The 22,422-nt window shown below is 33.8% G+C and overlaps 1 protein-coding gene across 1 annotated transcript; it reads left to right on the top strand.

The window, feature by feature from the left end:
* The first annotated feature begins 16,653 nt into the window (after positions 1–16,653).
* LOC120079996 (leucine aminopeptidase 1-like) lies at positions 16,654–21,511 on the top strand. Its single transcript, XM_039034504.2, has 10 exons — positions 16,654–17,254; positions 17,646–18,060; positions 18,156–18,350; positions 18,577–18,802; positions 18,967–19,093; positions 19,197–19,292; positions 19,424–19,501; positions 20,091–20,151; positions 20,745–20,932; positions 21,144–21,511. Exons 1-10 carry the CDS (start codon positions 17,018–17,020, stop codon positions 21,270–21,272), a joined length of 1,752 nt encoding a protein of 583 aa, XP_038890432.1. The 5' UTR covers positions 16,654–17,017; the 3' UTR covers positions 21,273–21,511.
* The last annotated feature ends 911 nt before the right edge of the window (positions 21,512–22,422 follow it).

Raw genomic sequence — 22,422 nt, 5'->3', positions numbered from 1 at the left:
ATGATTGTGTCCTCTCTTCAAAGAGAGGATGTGGCCACTATGTTCAAGACTCGGAATTAGCCCTTAAAGGAGCAATCCCCTACTTCGAGGAAGGAGTGAATTCCGTCTTGTGTAACTGAGTTCCTAGCTCCCCTATCAGACAAATCCCTAAAAAGATAGGCTTGTTGAGTTGGCAATCTGGCCACTCTCACCCATACTAATCAAAGGACTGCCCTCATAGACAGGAGTTCCCAAAACACTCAGAATTAAGATCATGTCATCTATGGTCGTTTAGTGAGATGTAAGTCTCAATTATCAACAGTGTTATATAAAGAGACTAATCATCTCGTGGTCCAGTCTTATACAAACTCTTTGTATAGGACACCCCCGCTCACATGTCTCCACGTGAATGGTCTAGATCAGACTATCTGTAGTAGTTCACAACACTTATAAAACTCTACAAAACGGGTCGTATCCATAGTGTCACCATGGTAAGGTATCCCTTCTTTATCCTTATACTACGACCTTTTAGGTTATTACTTAAGGCATGATCCACTTGTATATCTCATATACGTGCTTAAGTTTACATATAATAACCACAGATCTTTGTTTATTGGGTATGAGTAAATGCAAATAAAATAACTCTTATTTTATTAATAACAATGTGTACAAAGTTTACAAACTACAAGACTCTGGGAGAATTAGGACACCAATCCCAACAGAGTTATCCTACATGCAGGCTTTCTTCTTGCATGAATGGAGTCTTTATATTGAACTTACATGCTGAGATTTAGGAGAGATCTCTAAAGTTTTTAACAGAAAGACTATTGGTTTGAAAACCCTTAACAACCCATCTAAGTTCTTCCAAAATTCAGTTCAATTTGAGTGTTTCCACCACACATTCTTTCTTGAGTTTAGTAGAGAAGACCTTGGTGGTGGTCTACTTGAAGGTTCAAGCTCATATTTGTGAAGATCTGACTGAATTCGTGGAGAGTTCTTCAAAAGTATTGCACAGCATAAACTCTCTTATGAACTTCACTTGTGTAGCATGTTTAAAACTCAAATTAAGTTTAGTTAGAGTGCTTATTGATTTTGGTTTCTTCTGTTGCATGTTATATTACTCCTTCAGAAATCAAACCTAAATACTATATTGGTGATGGATGACCTACGGTTCGTTTTAACAGAGGAGTGTCCTCCCGTTCTTCGCTCAAATGCAAACCGAAATGTTCGGATGCATATGATAGATGGATCAGGGCTAATGAGAAAACTCGTACCTATATTCTTGCTAGCATATTTGATGTATTGGCTAAGAAACATGAAAGCATGAATACTACTAGGGAGATTATGGAATCTTTGTGTGGGATGTTTGGACAACCTCCTTCTCCCTGAGGCATGATGCTATCAAATACGTTTACAACTGCCATATGAAAGAAGGGGCCTCTGTAGAGGACATGTTCTAGACATAATGGTCCATTTCAACGTGGCAGAAGTAAACAGTGTTGTCGTTAATGAGAATAGTCAAGTTGGTTTTATTCTTGAATCTCTTCTAAAGAGTTTCTTGCAGTTCTGTACGAACGCACTGATGAATAAAATAGAATATAACTTGACTACGCTTCTCAATGAGCTATAGGGTTACCAGACCATGATGAGGGCTAATGGTCTGGAATCATAAATAAATGTTACTACTACTGACAAAAGAGGATTGTCTTCTCAAAAGCCTGATATTGCCTCTTCTTTAAAGAATAAGAGTATTCCAGTAAAGAAGAACAAAGGGAAAAGGAAAAAGAAACCTATTGGCAAAAAAAGCAAGGCAAATGCTGCAGATAAAGGAAAATGTTTCCACTACAGTGAAGAAGGGCACTGGAAGAGAAACTGCACACAATATCTTGCAAAGAAAATAGTAGAGAAAGCAAGACAAGGAAACTAGTTCCTTGTAAACTCCAAGTTTTGAACAAGGGAGTATTTCTCAAAACAACTTGTGGAAGATGCAGTTACTGTCAGAAAATAAACTTGTTTACTTTTATTATTGTAATGAAAGTTCTTTTTTCTTTTTGTAAGAAACATATTGTGTATAAACCTTTGTTATAAATGAAATGTTCATTAGCAAAAGTTTTATTTGTTCTACTATGAAGCAACTTCTGTTAGAACCAATCAAGTTAAAAGTCATTTGCAAATATTCAGATATTTAAATGGCTACAAATGAATAAGGCAACGAGTTATTTGACCTAAGTAATAAGTTTAGAATACTTGAAAGGTTCAAGGTATATAAAACTTATTAGGTAAAATAAATCCAAAATACTTTGATTTGGATCAAAGTAAAAAGTATAGAGAGTTTGAGATTTCTAGGGCTATTTTGATAGAATATGAAATTCAATGAAAACTCTCTACACCTCGTTGCCTTAATTGTGGTGAACAACATTCCAAATTTTAAGGTATTTTTTGAAACTCGAAATGAGATGTGGAGAACTCATAAAAGCTGTTTATGATATGTAAAAGATGTTTACATAGTTCAGAAATCTGAAAGAGATCGTCACGTATATTAGTGTCGAAACCTTAATTATTAGAATACCGTTCAAATAGCATGCCTATTTGTTGGTAATCCAAAAGTAGTATACTTTCCATCTAAAAGAAAATCAAGTGTTTATGTTGACAAATGCTAAATTTTTAATAGAAAAGTATACAAGATCACCATGTATTATTTAGTTTCCATAAAAACAAGTATATATCAATAAGAGTTGACATTATAAACAAAAGTTGTTTGGACAGGTCAAATACATCTTAATCAAAGAGTTGAGGGTACCTCAATGTAGTGGGAGTAATGTATGACAACCTAGCCATTATTTGGGTTTAGTGGAAACTCAAGTCATCAAGTCTTGATGACATTATCGAGAAACAAGAGTTGTGAAAATAAGATGCATTCCCTATATAGTTTAATAAGAAGTCCATTGTATACTAATGTGTTTACAATGATTCTCTCGACTAAAGTATTTGAGAATCTCCTATTAAGACTAGGACTACGAGGTATATAACCTAGGCCAAGTGGAAGAAAAACCCATGGGTATATGATACCTAAAGGAAAACCATGGGTATGTGATGCCCTAGTTTATTGTATTTCTCCGTAAAACTCAAAAAACTCAGTATTATATATCCATATGTGTGTTACCACTGGAGTTTTAGTCGAAGTGGGAGTTTGTTGGATTTTATGTCCTAAAACTCGTGGTTTGTAAACAATAAACTCATTTTGTAATTCAATAAAGTTGTTATTGAATATATCAATTGCTTATTTCATTTTAGAAATAAATCCAATAAACTAAAAGATCTATGACTATTATATAAGTACTTGAACTTTGTGTGGAGACATAAAAGTGGATCAGGTTCGAGTAAATGGTCAAAATGATCTATAGTATATGAATAAGGTTGGGTACCTTATTCTAGTAACACTATCGATGTTGCCCACTCTGTAGTTGTTATAAGGTGTTGTAAAGTGCTACAGACGAAGTGATCCTAATTCGTACATGTCATGACATAAGGAGCAGGGGCGTCCTGTGCAATGAGTTTACACAAGATCGTACCACGAAATAAGCCACTCTTACTATATAACGTTGTTTACTGTTTAAGACTGACTATTTCAAAACGATGACCTAGGTAACTTGACCTTAATCCTGAGCTAACTATGAACTCTTGTTTATTCGGTATTATCCTTAGATTTGCATAGATGAGGGTACAGCACTGGCTCAATAAGCCTCCCATTCCAGGGGTAAGACTGTGTAGATAACTGGGGACATAGGGTGCAAGATGGAATTCACTTCTACCCACTTTCAGGGATAATAGAGAGGTTGTTCCCTTACGTGCTAACTCTGAGTTTTGAACAAGAGGTCCTACCTTCTCATTGGGCCGAGAGGGACGTTTGATGATCGGATCACAAACCAATTATTCATTAAAGAATCAGTGGGACTTAAGGAACAAGAGGTATAATCTCGAGGATAAAACGACATTTTGACCCAACCATTATTACGAACATCTTGTGAAGGGTTAACTTACTAATCATGATTATATCGAGTGGACACAATATATCTATAGTGAGAGAAGTGCAACTATGGGCTTTAGTGGAGTGACCCAATAGTTAACGAATGGGGTTAATTCGGTGTAAAGAGTTTAATCAATTAATCTCGAATCATTGGAGCCCATAATTTGTAGGTCAACTAGATCCCCTTACTAGCTCACAAATGGATTATCCTTATAGTAGCGTGATAAGTTGATTTGAAACGTTCAAATTAGAATTAAGGAAATTAGTAATTATATGTGATATAATTACACGTTTAATTTTGGAATTAAACAGAATTGGAGAATTATTTAATATTTAAATATGATTTAAATATAAAATTCATGAATAAAGATTCATGGCAATGGAATTGGTGACGAATTAATTTAATATTTGATATTAAATTAATAAATTAATTAAAATTTTTAATTAATTTATTAATTTTATTAGAAAATTAATTATTAAATTAATTTTGTAACATTAATTAAATTTCAATTTCTTGAAATAACTTTTGATTTTGGAAATCAAAATTTTTTTAAAAAAAAGAAATTTGAAAATGGAAAAAATCCCAAAAGTGGGATTTTTCTATTTTCAAATTGTAGCTCACACATAATTCTATTCTTCTTCAACTCAATTATTCAAGCATGAGTTGTGGTTCCTGCAAGGCTGTTCGTTGCATGAAAGTCATGCAATATAAAGCTGGAATTTTGTATAGAATGAAGAAATAGTAATCGTTGCTGAAGGCTGAGAATTTGTGTTTTCATTGTGTAAAACCAGTAACCTCCTCTCCAATTACCTTCGATTCAAGCTTGTTTTGAGTCCCACAACTCAATCTAAGGCACCAAGAGAATAGTAGGGAAGATTTTGTGGTGGTTTACATAAGAAGAAGGAGATTGCAGCTAAAGATCGTGATTCAAGAGGTACTTCAAAGATTAGTATTGAAACTTTGTTTTAGTTTATGAGCATGCTTAGTTTGAAGTCGAAATTAATGAATTAGAATGCTTAATGATCCTATTTTGCTTCCGTTGCTTGCTTCCTAAATCCAACAATCTTATGCAAAGTGGTCAATCGCATAGAGGGAGAGTATCTAATTGCATCCTTTCATTTCACCTTTCAAACCTCTGGCTCCTACTATGTCATTGCCACAATCCTCTCTTCACAATAAGTACTCCAATCACCTACTTTAACTATTGAATTTTATTCTTTGTATACCTAAAATAAAATATCAGTTCATCCTCCCATTTTCCCCACCTATCTCATAATTTTCCACGGCCAAAATTTTCTCTACTCACCACTAAATTACTCTCCTCACTCTTCACCCAAGCAAAATAACAAAGATGAATCTATGAACAACAAACTTTCCCTTTTCTTATTAGGAAAACAAAAACCAAATATTAGTTGAAATGAAAATGAATATTGTCAATGGTCAAGTCAGGAATCAATATATATAATTTCTTAAGCATTTTAGACTGCCTCATAACACAAGTGAACCTTTCCAGTCTATTTGTTTTTTCAAACTCAAAATAGGCAGTTAAAATTTGCCAAATTTTTGTACAGTCATGCAAGCATTCCTTGAAAACAACTCGAAAATGAGATTAAGTATAGTTAAAATCAAGTTTAGCTGAAATATTTGTTTGGATAATCATCTATAATAGTGGGATTGAACTTTAGTACAGTGATTCCTCAAAATATATCAACTAAATTGGTTAATCAACAAGAATTAACTTCATAAGAACATTAGAAGCAACAAATTTAGCGTCAACCAATATTTTATTGGCTTGGAAAACACCAAATAAACTAACATATCTAACAAAATTAAAGCAGATTTGCAGTTCATGAACCTTACATTTCCGGTCTATTTATGTTTTAAAGATTTAACAGTACCAGCAGAAGGACACTACTACTGTAGAACGGTTGTCGGGATGGGCTCGCGGTGGGGCCAAAGGAGCTGCTCGTCGATGCGAATTCGCAGATCCGCCGGGGAAAGAGAGACACGATAGGGGAAGGAAACATGTAACTCGCGCACGTTATGCAGAGAGTAGAAGGAGAGCCTGATTCGTGTGTTGGTTGCTGCAGCTACTCGTCGAATGCTTGAAGTTCTTTGATCTGTAGATGCCAGCAAGGAAGTCAGACGAGAGCAACAATGATCGTGAATAGAGCATGAAAATATTGAGAAGGAGTGGTTGGAGGTGGGTTTTTCGAGTATGGAAACATTGGTTTTTGTAGTAGTGACAACCATTTGACACACTTGTGATTTACGAAGAAAACACAAGACAACGACACTACTCTTCTTCGAAGTGACAACCCTAAAAAGAGAATGACGATCTCTTAAATACGCACCAAAAAAAGGAAAAACGGACTCATATCATAATTTATTGAGCCCAAAAAAGGAAAAATCCTTGAGAAAAATCAACAAGAATTTTTTAGATAAGGAAAGGATTTGTTGTTCTTATTAAAGAGAGAAAAGAATTGAAGAAGTGTGATTTTATTCAATCACCTCTCACTATAAATATTAATGGTATATATTAAAAATAGCGTAGTTGATAATAAACTCTACTAACTTAACTCCACAAAAAATAGCAACTAACTCCAAATATAGGCACTAACAAATTTCCTAGAAACTAGCACTTCAGACCAATTCAAAGTAACTAAAAATAGACTTGCACTTGAGTTGACTAATATATTCCTCCTAACTCAAATGGTGCAAACACCTAGCTTGCTCCTAAGAGCTTGAAAATGACCAAAACTAAAAGACTTAGTGAAGATATATTATATTTTCTCCTCTGAACTGCAACATGTTGGGTTGATGTTCTAAATCCCATAGGATTCTATAGTTTGTAATTGTATTGTATAAACATTTTATTTAATTAATAAACTATGAGATATTTTATTTGACATTTAGTAGCATTAAACCCACAAATCAATAAACTAACATCTAATGTTATCATCTGTAGCTTAACACATGTATGTAGAGACATACAGATGAATCATGTTTAAGTGATAACCTAAATGGTTTGTAGTAGATGGATAAGGTTGGATACTTATTCTGGTGATACTACGAGTATGACCCGCTTTGTAGATGTTACAGTTGTTATAAAGTGCTACAGATGATCTGATCTTGATCATTCATGTGGAGACATGTGAGCGGGGGTATTCTATACAAAATAGTTTGTAGAAGATCGGACCACGAAATGACTAGTCTCATTATGTAACGTTGTTCGTATTAGAGACTTACATTTTACTAGGATGACCATAGGTGACATGACCTAAATCCTTAGTGAGTTCTAAACTTCTGCCTATAAAGATGGCCCTTTGATGTATATGGGTGAGAATAGTCAGATTGCCGATTCAATAACCTACCATTTTGTGGATTCGTCTGATTAGGGAGCCGAGAACATAGCTACACAAGACGGAATTCACTTCTTCCCCGACATCGGAGAAAGTAGATAAATTGCTCCTTAAAGGTTGATTCCCTCTGTAGCTCAACAGGGATTTAATGAGAATCAATTTTGGATTAATTTAAATTGTTCAAATTAATTGAGGGAATTAATTATATGTAATATAATTAATTTAATTTAATTATATATGATATAATTACTATAATGTATTTGATACATTATAATATAAAGTTTAATTGAGATTATATAAATATTTAAATATGATTCAAATATTAATTATGTGAATTGGATTCATATAATTAAGTTTAATATAAATGGGATTTATATTAAATACCATGTATTAATGAGAGAATTAAAAACTATAGATTATATTATATTTAATACAATATAAAAACTATACGTTATGTGTTATATGCGATATAACATATGGTTTAATATATATATATATATATATATATTATACTAAACCATATATTATAGTTATATACGATATAACATATGATTCCCAAGTAAGAATTTTTTTTCGCCTTCGCCCATGCGACCTAATGAGGTTTCCTTAGTACATCCTTTGATTTTACCCGTAAATAGTCCTGCAGACACTTTTTCACTCGAAGACACTCACAAGGGTGAATCACTTGTCACACACTCATGGATTAAGTAGGGATGATGTCCTAAAGTCTCGTGTCCAGTAGTTTGTAAACATATTTTGTACGAACGCTTGTGATGTATAATATATGATATTTACTTCACTTCTTGACTTTGCACATTTGATGTTTTATTTGCTTTACTACAAACCAATAAACTAAAATCTCTAGTTGTCATTATGTAACTTAAGCATATATGTGGTGACATACAAGTGGATCATGTCGTAAGTGATAACCAAAATGGTTTGTAGTATATGGATAAAGGAGGGAAACTTTATCCTAGTAACGCTACGGATGCGGCCCGCTTTGTGGAATGGTTACAAGTATCGTGACTTGCCACAGATGGTCAGATCCTGATCATTTGTGTGGGGACATGCGATCGGGGGCATCCTATATAAAAAGTTTGTATAAGGCCTGACCACGAAGTGTTAATGTTTCATTATATAACGTCGTTCATGACAGAGACTTCACTTCACTAGGATGACCATAGGTAACATAACCTCAATCCTGAGTGAGTTGGGAACTCCTGCCATTGAGGGTGGTTCTTTGATTTTCATGGGTGCGAGTGGTCAAGTCGCCGACTCTAACCTACCACTTTGGGGATTTGTCTGATATGGGAGCTGGGAATTCAGCTACACAAGATGGAATTCACTCCTTCCCCGAAGCAGGGGTAAGTAGATGGATTTCTCCCTTAAAGGTTGATCTCGGGGCTTGAACGATATGGCGTCACACACCTTCTCATGGCTCAAATGGTGTTCATACATAATAGGACTATGTTGTATTGTTCATTAGAGGGATCAGTAGTACTTAAGGAGAAATTGCCCCAGCTGTACTGATGATTGTTTATATTCGATGGACACATAAATATATATGTGGTAATGAGAGTTCAATTGTCGGTCTTTAGTGGAATGTCTTGCAGTTAACGGATGGTGGATCTCGTGGCTAAAGAGTTTAGTCAGCTATTCACGTACTGTTGGAGCTTCGAGCCATAGGTCCATAAGATCCCCTTGGTAGCTTGGATACAAGTTGAAAATCATTTTTTGGGTCAGATTGAAATGTTCAAATTGACAAGTGGGAGTTCGATTATATATGATATAATTGAACTAGTTAATTATATATGATATAGTTGACTTTATGTATGAAATACATTAATTTGGAGAAAATTCGATGTAAATATGATTTATATCAAGTAAAGGAGAAAATACTATGGTTGATATATGATATCACACTATAGGTTATGAATATAATGTAATTATATTTATTATTTTATTAATTGGACAGTTATGGGATAATTGCTCAATGTTTTCTCTGTAACCATGCGCTAATGGAAGATTCAATTCAGTTTTCGTAACTAAAGAATAAAATGAAAATTGTTTTCATTTTGCAGAGATATCGAAAAAACACGCATATTAGCTCACGGGGTGTTTTTGCATTCTGTCGCTTAGTAATTAAGAGCATATATGATAAGCTCACGTTTGCTAAACGATCGCTCACCTGTGCGTGCTTCTCTAAACGATCGCTTACATTTTACTAAACGATCGCTTAGCACCCGAGCTTTACTAAACGATTGTATAGACGATCGCCTAGCTTTTCCTACACGATCATGTACCTCCTCTAAACGATCAAGCACCTTGACTATACGATAGTCGTTGCCTTCTCCCACTTGCTTGATCGTTGAACACGATTCCTTTTCATCCTCACCTCTACTAAATCCGAATAGAGCCCACACTTTGAACTCTCACTCCGAGAATACTAAGGGCTCTAGGTGGTGGCGTCGTCCCCATTTCCTACTATTCGTGTGAAGCCGTTCGTGGTAGACGACTAGGGTATTATTGAACAATTGCCTGACATTTTAGCTAGAGCGTAAGGAGTTCGTTCGTGGAGAGAGCGAATTTTGTTCTGAAAAGGGTTTTCAACTGGTAAGTCCTCATTCTTTTGTTTGTTTATTCTTTAAGCATGTTGGTAATTTAGTAGTGTTAATGCATATCTGTATGTGTGAACGTATATGTAAAAATTCTATCACAATGAATTGGAAAGACCCGCTTCCGCTCAGAGGTACTCTTGTTTAAGAGTTCCTTCAAAAATATGCCTACAACACCTTTATTAATAAGCACATAAAAACCACTATTTACAAGACTTGAGACTAGGAGCTTAATACCATAAAAAGGGATCTTCTGTTGGACACTTCTAACTTGATCACTTTATATAGGTATGGATGAGGTAGTTAATAGGGAGAATTTGGTGGGTGAGTGGGCTTAATGAGGTGGCAACCGACTACTACCCATCTATTTAAGCGCCTATTCTCTATGACCTAGCAACTATTCACTCTTTTAGATTACCACCCCAGTCATGCCCACTAACTTGAATAACTACCCACATGTCAGAAGTTTACATCACTTTTCACTCATCCACAAATCTTGGGAATAACTTCCCATGATCTAGTTGGCCACCAACTAGGGATAACTACCCATGATCATGGATAACTTCCTTTTTGTGACTAAAATTTCGCTAACTCCTTGGCTCACAATGCATACCATTCCCAAATAACCTCCAAGCACTCTTGTTGATGTAGTTGAGATAAGAACACTTAATAATAATTAAGTGCCTCACAAAATGCTTGCCATGTGTCATGCATACAAGCTTTGTAGCTCCGAGATTAGTAGCTTGCACTTCCCATTGTCTCAAACCAAGCTTGCTTCACCATGATGCACGCTTGATTGCTTGTGCCAGAATGGCACCAAGGCTGAACCTCCCGCACACCATGTACGTACATGCCGCCTTGCCACTCTCTACCTTGGCACATGCTTGTAATGCACCGTGCATCTAAAGGAACCATGAGGTCTGTAAGCGGAAGTGGGATCGTCTCAATTTCATTTTTACAAAAATAAAAATTACAGTACATAGAAATTATGCATCAAACATGAAATTACAACATGCTAAAACAAAGGAAATTAGGGAACAAATTAATTTACCCTTGAAGCCAAATAAGTCTTCACGTATTTCCTCTCCAAATGATCACGAACTCTCGAACCAAGAACCCCCCCACCCAAAAAAAAAAAAACAAAAGAAGAAAAGAAAAACAAGACATCACTACAAGTTGAACTTTCTGTATTCTCTTTTAGGGTAGGTTGAGAATTCAAGAGTTGTGGCCTCTATATTCTTTTGGGAAGAGGGAGAGATATTTTGAGAGGATGGAAGTTTTTTTAGGAAAATTCTTGAGAGAGCGCTTCTACACCCTCGAAGTCAAGGGAAGAAGATGATGATAAAAACAACCAACCCCATTCCACGTACGATTGAGTTTAGAGAAAAAGGGGAGGGAGTTATAACTCCCTCCTTAGTAAAATTCGAAAAATTAATTAAAACCATTTTAATTTAATTAAAAAATATATATATATATAGAATTATATAATAATCACTTTATTATATAATTATATTATATGTTATATCTAATATAACATATAACATATAGTTTTTATATTGTATCAAATACAACACAACCTATAGTTTGAATTCTCTCAATCATTCATAGTATTTAATATAAATCACATTTATATTAAATTTAATTATATGAATCTCATCCATATAATTAGTATTTGAATCACATTTAAATATTTAATTCCTCTAAAAATAAACTTTATATTATGATGTATCAAATACATTATATCAATTATATCACATAAAATTAACTATATCATATATAATTAATTCCCTCAATTAATTTGAACAATTCAAATTAACCTAAAATTAATTATAAAGAATACCTTTTGAGCTACAAAGTGGACCTTATGAACCTGTAGATTGAAGCTTCAATAGTACTTAAATAATTAATTAAACTTCTTTAATTAAGTTACTCAACATCCATTAACTATCGGTCACTCCACTAAAGGCCGACAACTGCACTCTTCGAACTACAAATATATTTCTGTGTCCAATTGGATATAACTAGTCAACAGTGCAATGACCTTTCACAAATTGTTTGTAAGTACAGTTGGGTGAAGATTACCATTTTACCCCTATAGTTACATCTAACTTCTTAAGTACCACTGATTATGAACAATAAGCTGTAGTCCAACTATGAGCAAACTCTCTTGGGCCAAGAGAGGGTGTGGCACTGAAGGAACCGGTTAAGGTTCGTGAGCGAAAATGGGGATCGGACCCAAATCCCAATTTTTACAGAATCAAGAATTTTACATAAACGAACAAAACATTATGCATTTAAATGAAATTTTTACAGCATGCTAAAAGGAAAGTAAAATAAAATAAAATTAGGGTTTCAAGAAACTCTTACCTTTGAAGAACCTTTTCTTCACATTTTTTCTCTCCAAGAATGGTCACGAACAAAATGATCTCCAAATGATCACCACCACTTAAAACCTCCTGTATTCTTTGTAGGGGAAGAGAAACTCTAAGGAGTTTTGTGGGCTCTTAGATATTTGGAAATGAGGGAAAGATTGAGAGAGAAGAAATTGTGAAGGTGAATTCTGAGAACTCTTCTCAGAAAATTTTTTCTGTGTTCTTCTCTATCTAACTCAATTGAGAAAAATATGTGACAACAAAACCACTCGTTATAGAGAGAAAAATGAGGAAGGAGTTACAACTCCCTCTCAAAATATTTTTTTAAAAAAAAAATTAATAAAAAAATTATTTTATTGAAAAATAATTAATATATATTTATATGATAACCACTTTATCATATAATATATATTAAACTATATGTTATATCAAATATAACATATAACCTATAGTTTGATATTGTATCAAATATAATATAACTTATAGTTTTCATTCTCTCATTAATGCACGGTATTTAATATAAATCTCATTTATACTAAATTTAATTCTATGAGTCCAATTCATATAACTAATATTTAAATCATATTCAAATATTTATTTCCTCTCAAATAAATTTTATATTATAATGTATCAAATACATTATAGTAATTATATCATATATAATTAAATTAAATTAAATTATATCACATATAATTAATTCCCTTATTAATTTGATCAATTCAAATTAATCTAAAATTGATTCTCATTTAATTCCTATTGAGTTATAGAGGAGACCTCATGGATTTGTAGTATGAAGCTTAATGATACTTGAATAATTAATTAAACTTCTTTAATTATATTATTCAACATCCATTAACTGTCTGACATTTCACTAAAAACCGACAGTTGCACTTCCTGCACTACAAATATATTTCTATGTCCATTGAATATTACCAATCAACAATACGATGATCATTTAGAAATTGCTCGTAAGTACAACTAGGCCAAAATTACCATTTTGACCCTGTAGTTACATCTAACTCCTTAAGTATCATTGATCTCTCTAATGAACAATAAATCATAGTCCAACAGGTGCCACATTGTTCAAGCCCCAAAATCAACCCTTAAGGGAGCAATCTATCTATCTACCCCGACATTGGGGAATGAGTGAATTCCGTCTTGTGTAGTTGTGTTCTTAGCTCACCAATCAGACGAATTCTCAAAACGGTAGGCTTATTGAGTCGGCTATCTGGCTACTTTCACCCATACAAATCAAAGAACCGCCTTCATAGGCAGAAGTTCACAACTCACTCAGGATTCAGGTCATGTCACCTATGGTCATCCCGGTGAAATGTAAGTCTCTATTATGAACGACGTTATATAATGAGACTAGTCATTTCGTGGTCCAGTCTTATACAAACTTCTTTGTATAGAATACCCTCGCTCACATGTCTCCACATGAATGATTAGGGTCAGATTATTTGTAGCACTTTACAACAATTGTAACATCTACAAAGCGGGTCGTATTCGTAGTATCACCAAGATAAGGTATCCAGCTTTATCCATCTACTACAAACCATTTAGGTGATCACTCAAACATGATTCATCTGTATGTCTCTACATACATGTTTAAGCTACAGATGATAACCTTGGATGTTAGTTTATTGGTTTATCATTTAATGCTACTAAATGTCAACTAAAATATCTCATAGTTTATTAAATAAATAAAATGTTTGTGCAATATAATTACAAACTACAGGATCCTATGAGATTTAGGGCATCAACCCCAACACGTTGTAGTTCAGATGAGCAAATAGTATATATCTTCACTAAGTCTTTTAGTGTTGGTCATTTTCAAGCTCTTAGGAGCAAGCTAGGTGTTTGCAGCATTTGAACTAGTCCGAAGTGCTAGTTTCTAGGAAAGTTGTTAGTGCCTACATTTGGAGTTAGTTGCTATTTTTGTGGAGTTGAGTTAGTAGAGTTTATTATCAACTAAGCTATTTTTAGCATGTACCATTAGTATTTATAGTGAGAAGTAATTGAATCAAATCACACACTTCCTCAATTCTTTTCTCTTTCTACTAAGAACAACAAATCCTTTTCTTATTTGAAAAAATCTTGTTGATTTTTCTTAAGAATTTTTTCCTTCTCTATGATAGAATAATCATGCAGAATGCGGAAGCAATCATAATCAATAAGCACCCTAATTACACTTAATTTGAGTTTAAAAGCATGCTTAAAACACATTTTATAGAAAGGAGTTTCAAGAATAACAACCTTTCATGAAACTCTTTGATTCCTGCTTCTCACCATGAATTCAGCCTCCAAAATGATAGTAATTATCTTCTCTATTAACTTAGATTGTGTGGTGGAAACACTGAATTGAGGTGAATTGGGTTGAGAAGGAAAAGAGTTTGGAGAGAATATCAGATTTCAGGGTTTCAACTTGCATGAAAATCTCCAATCAGAGAAATTGGAGTATTTATCAATTCAATATATATATATATATAGATATAGATATAGACATTATAAACTAAAAAAATTGGAAAAGTCACCTATATTGCCTTTCCAACGAATGCACACTCAAAAGTCACAATCTATATAAAATCGGCAACATAAGAATTTATTAAAAATGTAAAGACAAAAGGGCTATTAGGAGGTACAAAATAAAATCTAAAGCTGAAAAATCAAACCGATTCACTAGTTTGATTTGGTATTTCAGTATAAAACTGGACATCATAGTTTGTATTTTGAGAAAATAAAAAGTATTGGTTCGAATCGATTTTCATTTGAAAAAATCGGACATCTTGATTTATAACTAAACTCTCACGTCAGATATTTTTTAGGGGTGTTTGATAAATGGATATGAGTTATTAGGTTGGGTGGGTATTTATTATCCATGTTTGTTAAACCCATAAAGAAAAACGGTGGGTTATTAAAACCACCTTTTTACCCACTCAAAACTAACCTTAAAAACCAATGATATTTTCATTTCTTTCTCTCTTCACTCATCTTCGCCGTTTGGATTCTCCCCAGATTTGTTTTTCTTTTTATCATCAAAAGAATGATAACTTTTGCATACGTCATGACATGTAATTTTTGTGTTTGTACTATGACACGGATATTATAAGTATTGAAAAGAACATATATTTTGTGAATTTTTTTTGGAAACGGCCACATATTCGGTCGGTTCATATTATTTTTGTGATCTTATGAAAAATGTTACTGTACTACATCATATTCTCACCATCATAATCAAATGAAAGATAATTATCCTATGTACAATTTTAATTCCAAATATACTATCCATATTATATAAAAGTAAACTATATGATATGTGAAATAATAATGTTAAGTTAGCAAGATTTAATATATATACATACAATATACCAATTAGTAATTGGGATAATTACCTTAAATATATATACATACATTTAATATATATTTACATACAATGTACAGTATACCAATTAATTGAGCAGCGATATGAAATGTATTTTGTTGATATGTTTTACAGATTGAAAAGAATTAGAATTATACAATTTTTGAAAAGAATAAATGAAAAATAATATATTATGTTCTACAAATTGAGAAAAAAAATTGAGATTGTCCAGTTTATGTCATAAATGATTTGAGAAAATATGTGTATATTTGAAAATTAATTAACAATTGCAAAGCATAAAACTAAAAAATAAAATAATGAAATAAAAAACAAACAGAAAAAAATATAACTAATATCGTTCACAAAAAACTGCATCAGATCCCCGACTCAATTCAACTCAGCATAACAAACACATACAATAATTACTAACTCAACTCAACTCTACAAACAAACACAGATAATTTAACTCCCCAGATAATAATTATAACTTAACTCAACTCAACTCCCTACTTTTATCACGCACCAAACACACCCTTAGTATTTCAATTACTATGGTGCATGAATATTTATTGTTTAGAAAAAAATCAATTATTATAGAGGATGTATGCATGCTATTTAGAAAAGTGTTGTAAAAGTGTCCAATTTCAATCAATAAAAAGAAAAAGAAATAGATTCAATTTTAATTTCAAATAACAAAAAGGACCAATTAAAAAAAAATGCCAAAAATAAAAAACCAAACCGACGATAAATCGAGCCAAATAAAAATCAATTTATTGATTTTATTCTTTATTAGACATCAATTTGGATTTTTTTTTAAAAAAAATCAATTGGTTTTGTTTGATTTGTTTTGATTCTTAATAGGCTCTATAACTGAAGAAATTGAATCGACTTTGACTCTTAATGGCTATATAAATATTCACCCCTCATATCCTTTTTATATATAGGTAGATATAACAAAACATAAATACTAACATGAGTCTAACTCAATTTATATATGGATCTTATTTAAAAATTTACCATCAACTTTAAAGTTAGAGATTGTATTCTTTGTCCATTTAAAAAGTATTAAAAATAAAATTAAGAAATGTACAAAATATGGAGAGGGCGTAAGAGGCAGAGTGAGGCTAAGAGCCTAAGCCCATCTCATTGGTTTAAACATCAATGGCGATTGGTGGCAAACAGCTACAGACCCAACCCATCATAGAAAACTAGAATTTCAACTCTTTCATCTTTAGCAAATCGATGCTCTTTCTTTTGCTGACGATTCACTATAAATAAGTGGATCCTCACACTCATAAAAATGGCCGCCCTTGTTGGATCCTTGAGCACAACCTTCGCTTCTTCTTCCTCCTATTCCTTTCGTTCTTCTTTTCTTCTCACGAAATTGACCCATTTTTATCGCCCTTCTTCCTTAGCTTCTCATCGGGTTTCTTTTTCTTTTGTTCCCTTCTCTTCTCGTAGAGGGAAGTTCATGGCTCACTCACTAGCCCAGGCCAATCTCGGCCTCACAAATCCTGCTCCTAATGAAGCCCCCCAGGTGATTAGGACGTTGAAAAATTTTACTGATTTTTCTTGATTGTCTCGTTTTTCGACTTGTAGCGGGTTTTGTTTACTTGGGTTGTTTTGGATTGAAGTTTAGGAATTGCACTGTTGGTTTTTGTTTATGGGTTTTTGAAACTGAATGGATTGGAATTGTGTTGATGTTTTTGAAATTTGGGTTACGAGGATCTAGTCTACGTGATGGGTTTGCATCGGTCTATTTGTTTGTTTAATCGGTATGAATTATTGAAAATGATATTTGATTTTCTAACAATTTGAACGATCGGGTGTTGTATTTCATGAATTCTGTTTCATTAGAGGCTTTGTGGCGTTTGTGTTTGTCGTGAAGTACTCATTGTTTGTTACCTGTTTGTGAAAATGTCTCAAAGATTTCTTTTGGGGCAAAAGACATTGATGTCTTGGAATGGAAAGGAGATTTGCTTGCAGTGGGTGTGACAGAGAAAGATGTGACCAAGGATGAAAATTCCAAGTTTAAGAATCCAATTTTGAACAAGCTGGATTCACGCTTGGGTGGATTGTTGGCTGAAGCCTCTGCTGAGGAAGATTTTACTGGAAAGGTGGGCCAATCGACGGTTCTTAGATTTCCTGGTCTTGGCACTAAGAGGGTTAGTCTGATTGGCCTTGGACAGTCAGCTTCAAATGTAGCAGCTTTTCGAGGTCTTGGTGAGGCTGTTGCATCAGCAGCAAAGGCATCTCAAGCAAGTGAAGTTGCTATATCTCTTGCATCTCCTGAGGAACACTCTCCTGAATCCAAGCCTAACATTGCCTCAGCCATTGCATCTGGTACTTGTCTGAATCTGATCATAGCATAGGGATAAGTGAGCAGTTTGTTGTTATATTTGACACTGAAGTCTCTTTGTTGAATCAATGGATTACAGGGACTATACTTGGGATATTTGAAGACAACAGATACAAATCAGAATCCAAAAAGTCTGCTCTTAAATCTGTGGAAATTATTGGTCTTGGATCTGGAGCTGAAGTAGATAAAAAGCTGAAATATGCACAAGATGTAAGTTCTGGGATAATTCTAGGAAGAGAACTTGTCAATTCACCTGCAAATGTACTCACCCCAGGTTCGCTTCTAAATTTTGTGTTTTAACCTTTAAAGTCCATCTATTACTCTCTTGCTAGTGGATTATATGCCTCCTGAGTTTTTTAGTTTTCCAGTGGCATGGAATTCCAGTGCTTTCGTTTTTCTATCTGTGTACCCTAACTAAAATACTAACATGTCATAGCATTTATTTTATCATCAATATCATGCATGGTATTGACTTTGTTAAGCTACATCGACATATTTAGGGGCACTGGCAGCAGAGGCTACAAAGATCGCATCAACTTACAGTGATGTTCTTTCTGCAACCATTTTAAATGAAGAGCAATGCAAAGAATTGAATATGGGCTCCTATCTTGGCGTTGCTGCAGCCTCCACAAATCCTCCCCATTTTATCCACTTATGTTACAAACCTCCCAGTGGACCTGTATCAGTCAAATTGGGTTTGGTTGGGAAAGGATTAACCTTCGACAGGTGATTATACATCTGCCTAAATGCCAACTTTCTTTAGAAAATGCTGAATGAAATCAGAAATGGATGTATACTCTGATTGAATCAACTTAAAGCTAAATATGGTTGTATTTGTGACCTTAAGTCAACACATAGTTGGGTAACACTTCATTTTCTCTTTCCCTTAGTGGTGGCTATAACATTAAAACTGGACCTGGGTGTTCAATTGAAATCATGAAAACTGACATGGGAGGTTCAGCAGCGGTTCTTGGTGCAGCAAAAGCCATTGGCCAAATCAAGCCCCTTGGAGTGGAGGTAAAACATCGGAGCTGTTCACCCCTTTTAATGTCATTAGGATCTTAAACGTGTTGCTTAGTTTTATGAGCTGTTCACCCCTTATTTTCTTGTGCCCAAACAGATTCATTTTGTTATTGCTGCTTGTGAGAATATGATAAGTGGAACTGGCATGAGACCTGGGGATATTATCACTGCTTCAAATGGAAAGACGATTGAGGTATATCTTTTGGTTGATCGTCCTGGGGATATTTTTCTGGGTACCTGCTTTCTGTGTCAAATTTCTTCTCCCTCACTACAATCGTGGTATACATTATCATTTTATTAACCTTCGTGTTGGCCACTTTTCAGGTTAATAACACAGATGCTGAAGGCAGACTTACTCTCGCTGATGCTTTGGTATATACTTGTAAACAGGGTGTTGACAAGGTATATATTCATAAATTAGTATTTGATAATTGATTAATTTTGATTCAACGTCAATATTCTGGATTTCTTAGATATCAAATTAAATAAATAAATCTAACATTGAACCTCACACTTTGTGGCATTATCATGTTGCAGGTTGTCATAGTAAATAAATTGTATTGATTTATAGCTAACTCGACCTCAGATATCTCTGTAGTTCAAAAAATAATTAAAATGGATTTGCTCTTTTCTGAATAGTCTATCTTTATAGGAAATCATACGTGTTTTGTGAATGGTCGGGCCCGCTTATGCGCACCTTAACTAATCTCGTGGGAAACCCATAGTCTCGTCTAATCTTACAACATTTGGATGTCAAGAAAACTTGTAGAATATTGAATCTTAGGTAGGTGGTCATCATAGATTAAACTCATTCTCTAATCATAACATGTGATATCTAACTTTAACAAGTTAGAGTACGTCCATGATCGTTATCAGTTACCTGATATTAAAATTGTAGTTGTTTTCTTGGCATTACACAGTAACCAGACATAGCATAGCTATGGTTATGGAAATTGTTCTCCTTCTTATGCAACATTAAATTGCTTTGCAGGTAATTGACTTGGCTACTCTAACTGGTGCTTGTATAGTTGCTCTCGGGCCTTCAATTGCAGGTATGGTAACCTACAGAGCATCATTTGCTTCATAGTTAATCTGAAAACAAGAACGCGTGACATCAGGTTTCTTGTGAGTTTTTAAAACCACGGGATCATCGAAGACTAAGTAGACAATACATTTATTCTAAGAGTTCTAAATACTCAAACTGTCAAACATTGGGGGAAAAAGAATGTTGAATGGTTGTAGACACTTTCATTATCAAACATTTTCTTTTTCCTCTCTCTCTCAAAAACTCGGGTTTATAATCGGAGACTACATAAGTAAACTTAAACAATAGTTTCAAAATTCTTTGAAAAATAAGGAGCTAAACTGTCAAATCAAGCACTAGGTATACTCCCCTTGGGTTGAAACAGGAGCTTTTCTCTATTATTTAAGGATCAACAGGATTGTATCATATCTATATGAGTATTACTCTAGAAAAACCATTGACATTGGTTTGATTTTAGATGCAATATCACCACTATAGATAAAATTTATTCACTTCTTCAAAAGATTGGTAGTTGCTTAGTCAATGATGTAAATAGCCATGTGGTTCATGTTAAAATAAAGTGAATATCGGTCATATTATGGAATTCCCTTTTGTTTTCAGGTGTCTTTACACCCAGTGATGACCTGGCAAAAGAGGTATTGGCTGCTGCAGAAACCAGTGGTGAGAAATTTTGGAGGATGCCAATGGAGGATAGTTATTGGGAGTCGATGAAGTCGAGTGTGGCTGATATGGTTAACACTGGTGGTCGTCCAGGTGGTGCCATTACAGCTGCTCTGTTTCTGAAACAGGTGGATATCATATTTCTATTGAGCCTCCTGAAAGGAGGGGGAGTAGTTTGATAATCTCTTTGTGCTTTCATGATTGATTTTTTTTACTGACCAAATACTGTCTTAAACTAGCTCTAGAAATCTAATCTACCATCCCTCTGGAAATGAGATTATCCTCTTATTAGTCCTATTATTCTTTAGAAGACTCATATTTGGAATCATGTTTCTGTAGTTTGTTGATGAGAAGGTCCAGTGGATGCACATTGACGTAGCCGGCCCCGTCTTCAGCGACAAGAAGCGCAGTGCAACAGGGTTCGGTGTCGCCACACTAGTCGAGTGGGTTCAGAAGAATGCTTCTTAAGCAGTTGAAGGTTGAAGAGTGGAAGATAGAGACGTCGACTATATCAAGAGCTCTACTGTGGATGCTAGGAGTTTTCATTAGTTGGCAGCACTGAGATCAATTTGAATAAAAGTTGTATGCAGCAGCATCTGTGGTTAAGTTAATGCTTTTACTGGTATGAGGCTTAATTGATCATTTTCTTAGTTCGGTTGGTGGATATTTCAAATGATATACAAACTAGCATTCAAAGGTTTACTTTATTTTTCATAGAGTTTTGATTCTCTCTTCGTTTGGGTTTTGGTCTTGGTCTTGTGTGTTTTGCTTGATGGTGGAAGATATAAGAGCAAATTTTTCTCACGAACTTCGATTGAGGTTTAAACTTCCAACTTTTACGAGATTTTTCGATGGTATTAATGAGATGTGACCATTTTTACTCAAAAACTTGAATTTCATCTTGTAACAACAGATGAAATTCAACGTCCAACTTTAAATTTGAACAACTGTTGGTTGGAATCTTGAATCTTGAATTTGGGAAACTGCTGCAATTTTTATATGAATGTTGTAATAATCTCATAGTAGATTTTTTACGGAGAAAGGTTGATAAAAATATTTTTGACCCTCGAAGAAAAACCCTTTGTGTTAGGGGGATAAAGTAGAAAAATAAGGAAGATATTTATACAAAATAGCAAGATTTTAATTATTATTTTTATAGAGGTTGATAGAGGTGGATAGAAGTCTATTAGTGTTACAAGTAATAGAAACTGATAGAAGTTTATAATCGATAAATGTTGATAGAAGTCTATCAATTTTTATCAATATCTTTGTTTTTTTTTTTAAATAGTTTGACATTTCTTTTCCATCTATGAAAATTTTTCTTTATGTTTTGTGCTTTAATTAAATCTTGGTTTTCTATAGAGCTTGATTTTCTTTAAAGTTGGCAAATTCATAAAGATTTTATATTGCTACTTAGCAAAATTGAACGAAATTCTCTTTTTTAAGATTTAAAGTTTGTTTGGAATAATTTTAAAAAAATATTTTTCAAAAATTCATTTTCATTGAAACACTTTTGATTAAAACTTTTTAAAATAAAAACACACATATATGTCGACTTTTTTCAAAAGTACTTTTATATATATATAAGATTGTTTAGTTTGTTACGAGTTTTTCAGAC

Source organism: Benincasa hispida, chromosome 6, assembly GCF_027475165.1.
Source record: "Benincasa hispida cultivar pf3 chromosome 6, pf3_genome.v1.1, whole genome shotgun sequence".
Classification (NCBI taxonomy): Eukaryota; Viridiplantae; Streptophyta; class Magnoliopsida; order Cucurbitales; family Cucurbitaceae; genus Benincasa; species Benincasa hispida.
The sequence above is the reverse complement of the archived record's forward strand: the minus strand, read 5'-3'. Positions and strand labels throughout refer to the sequence as shown.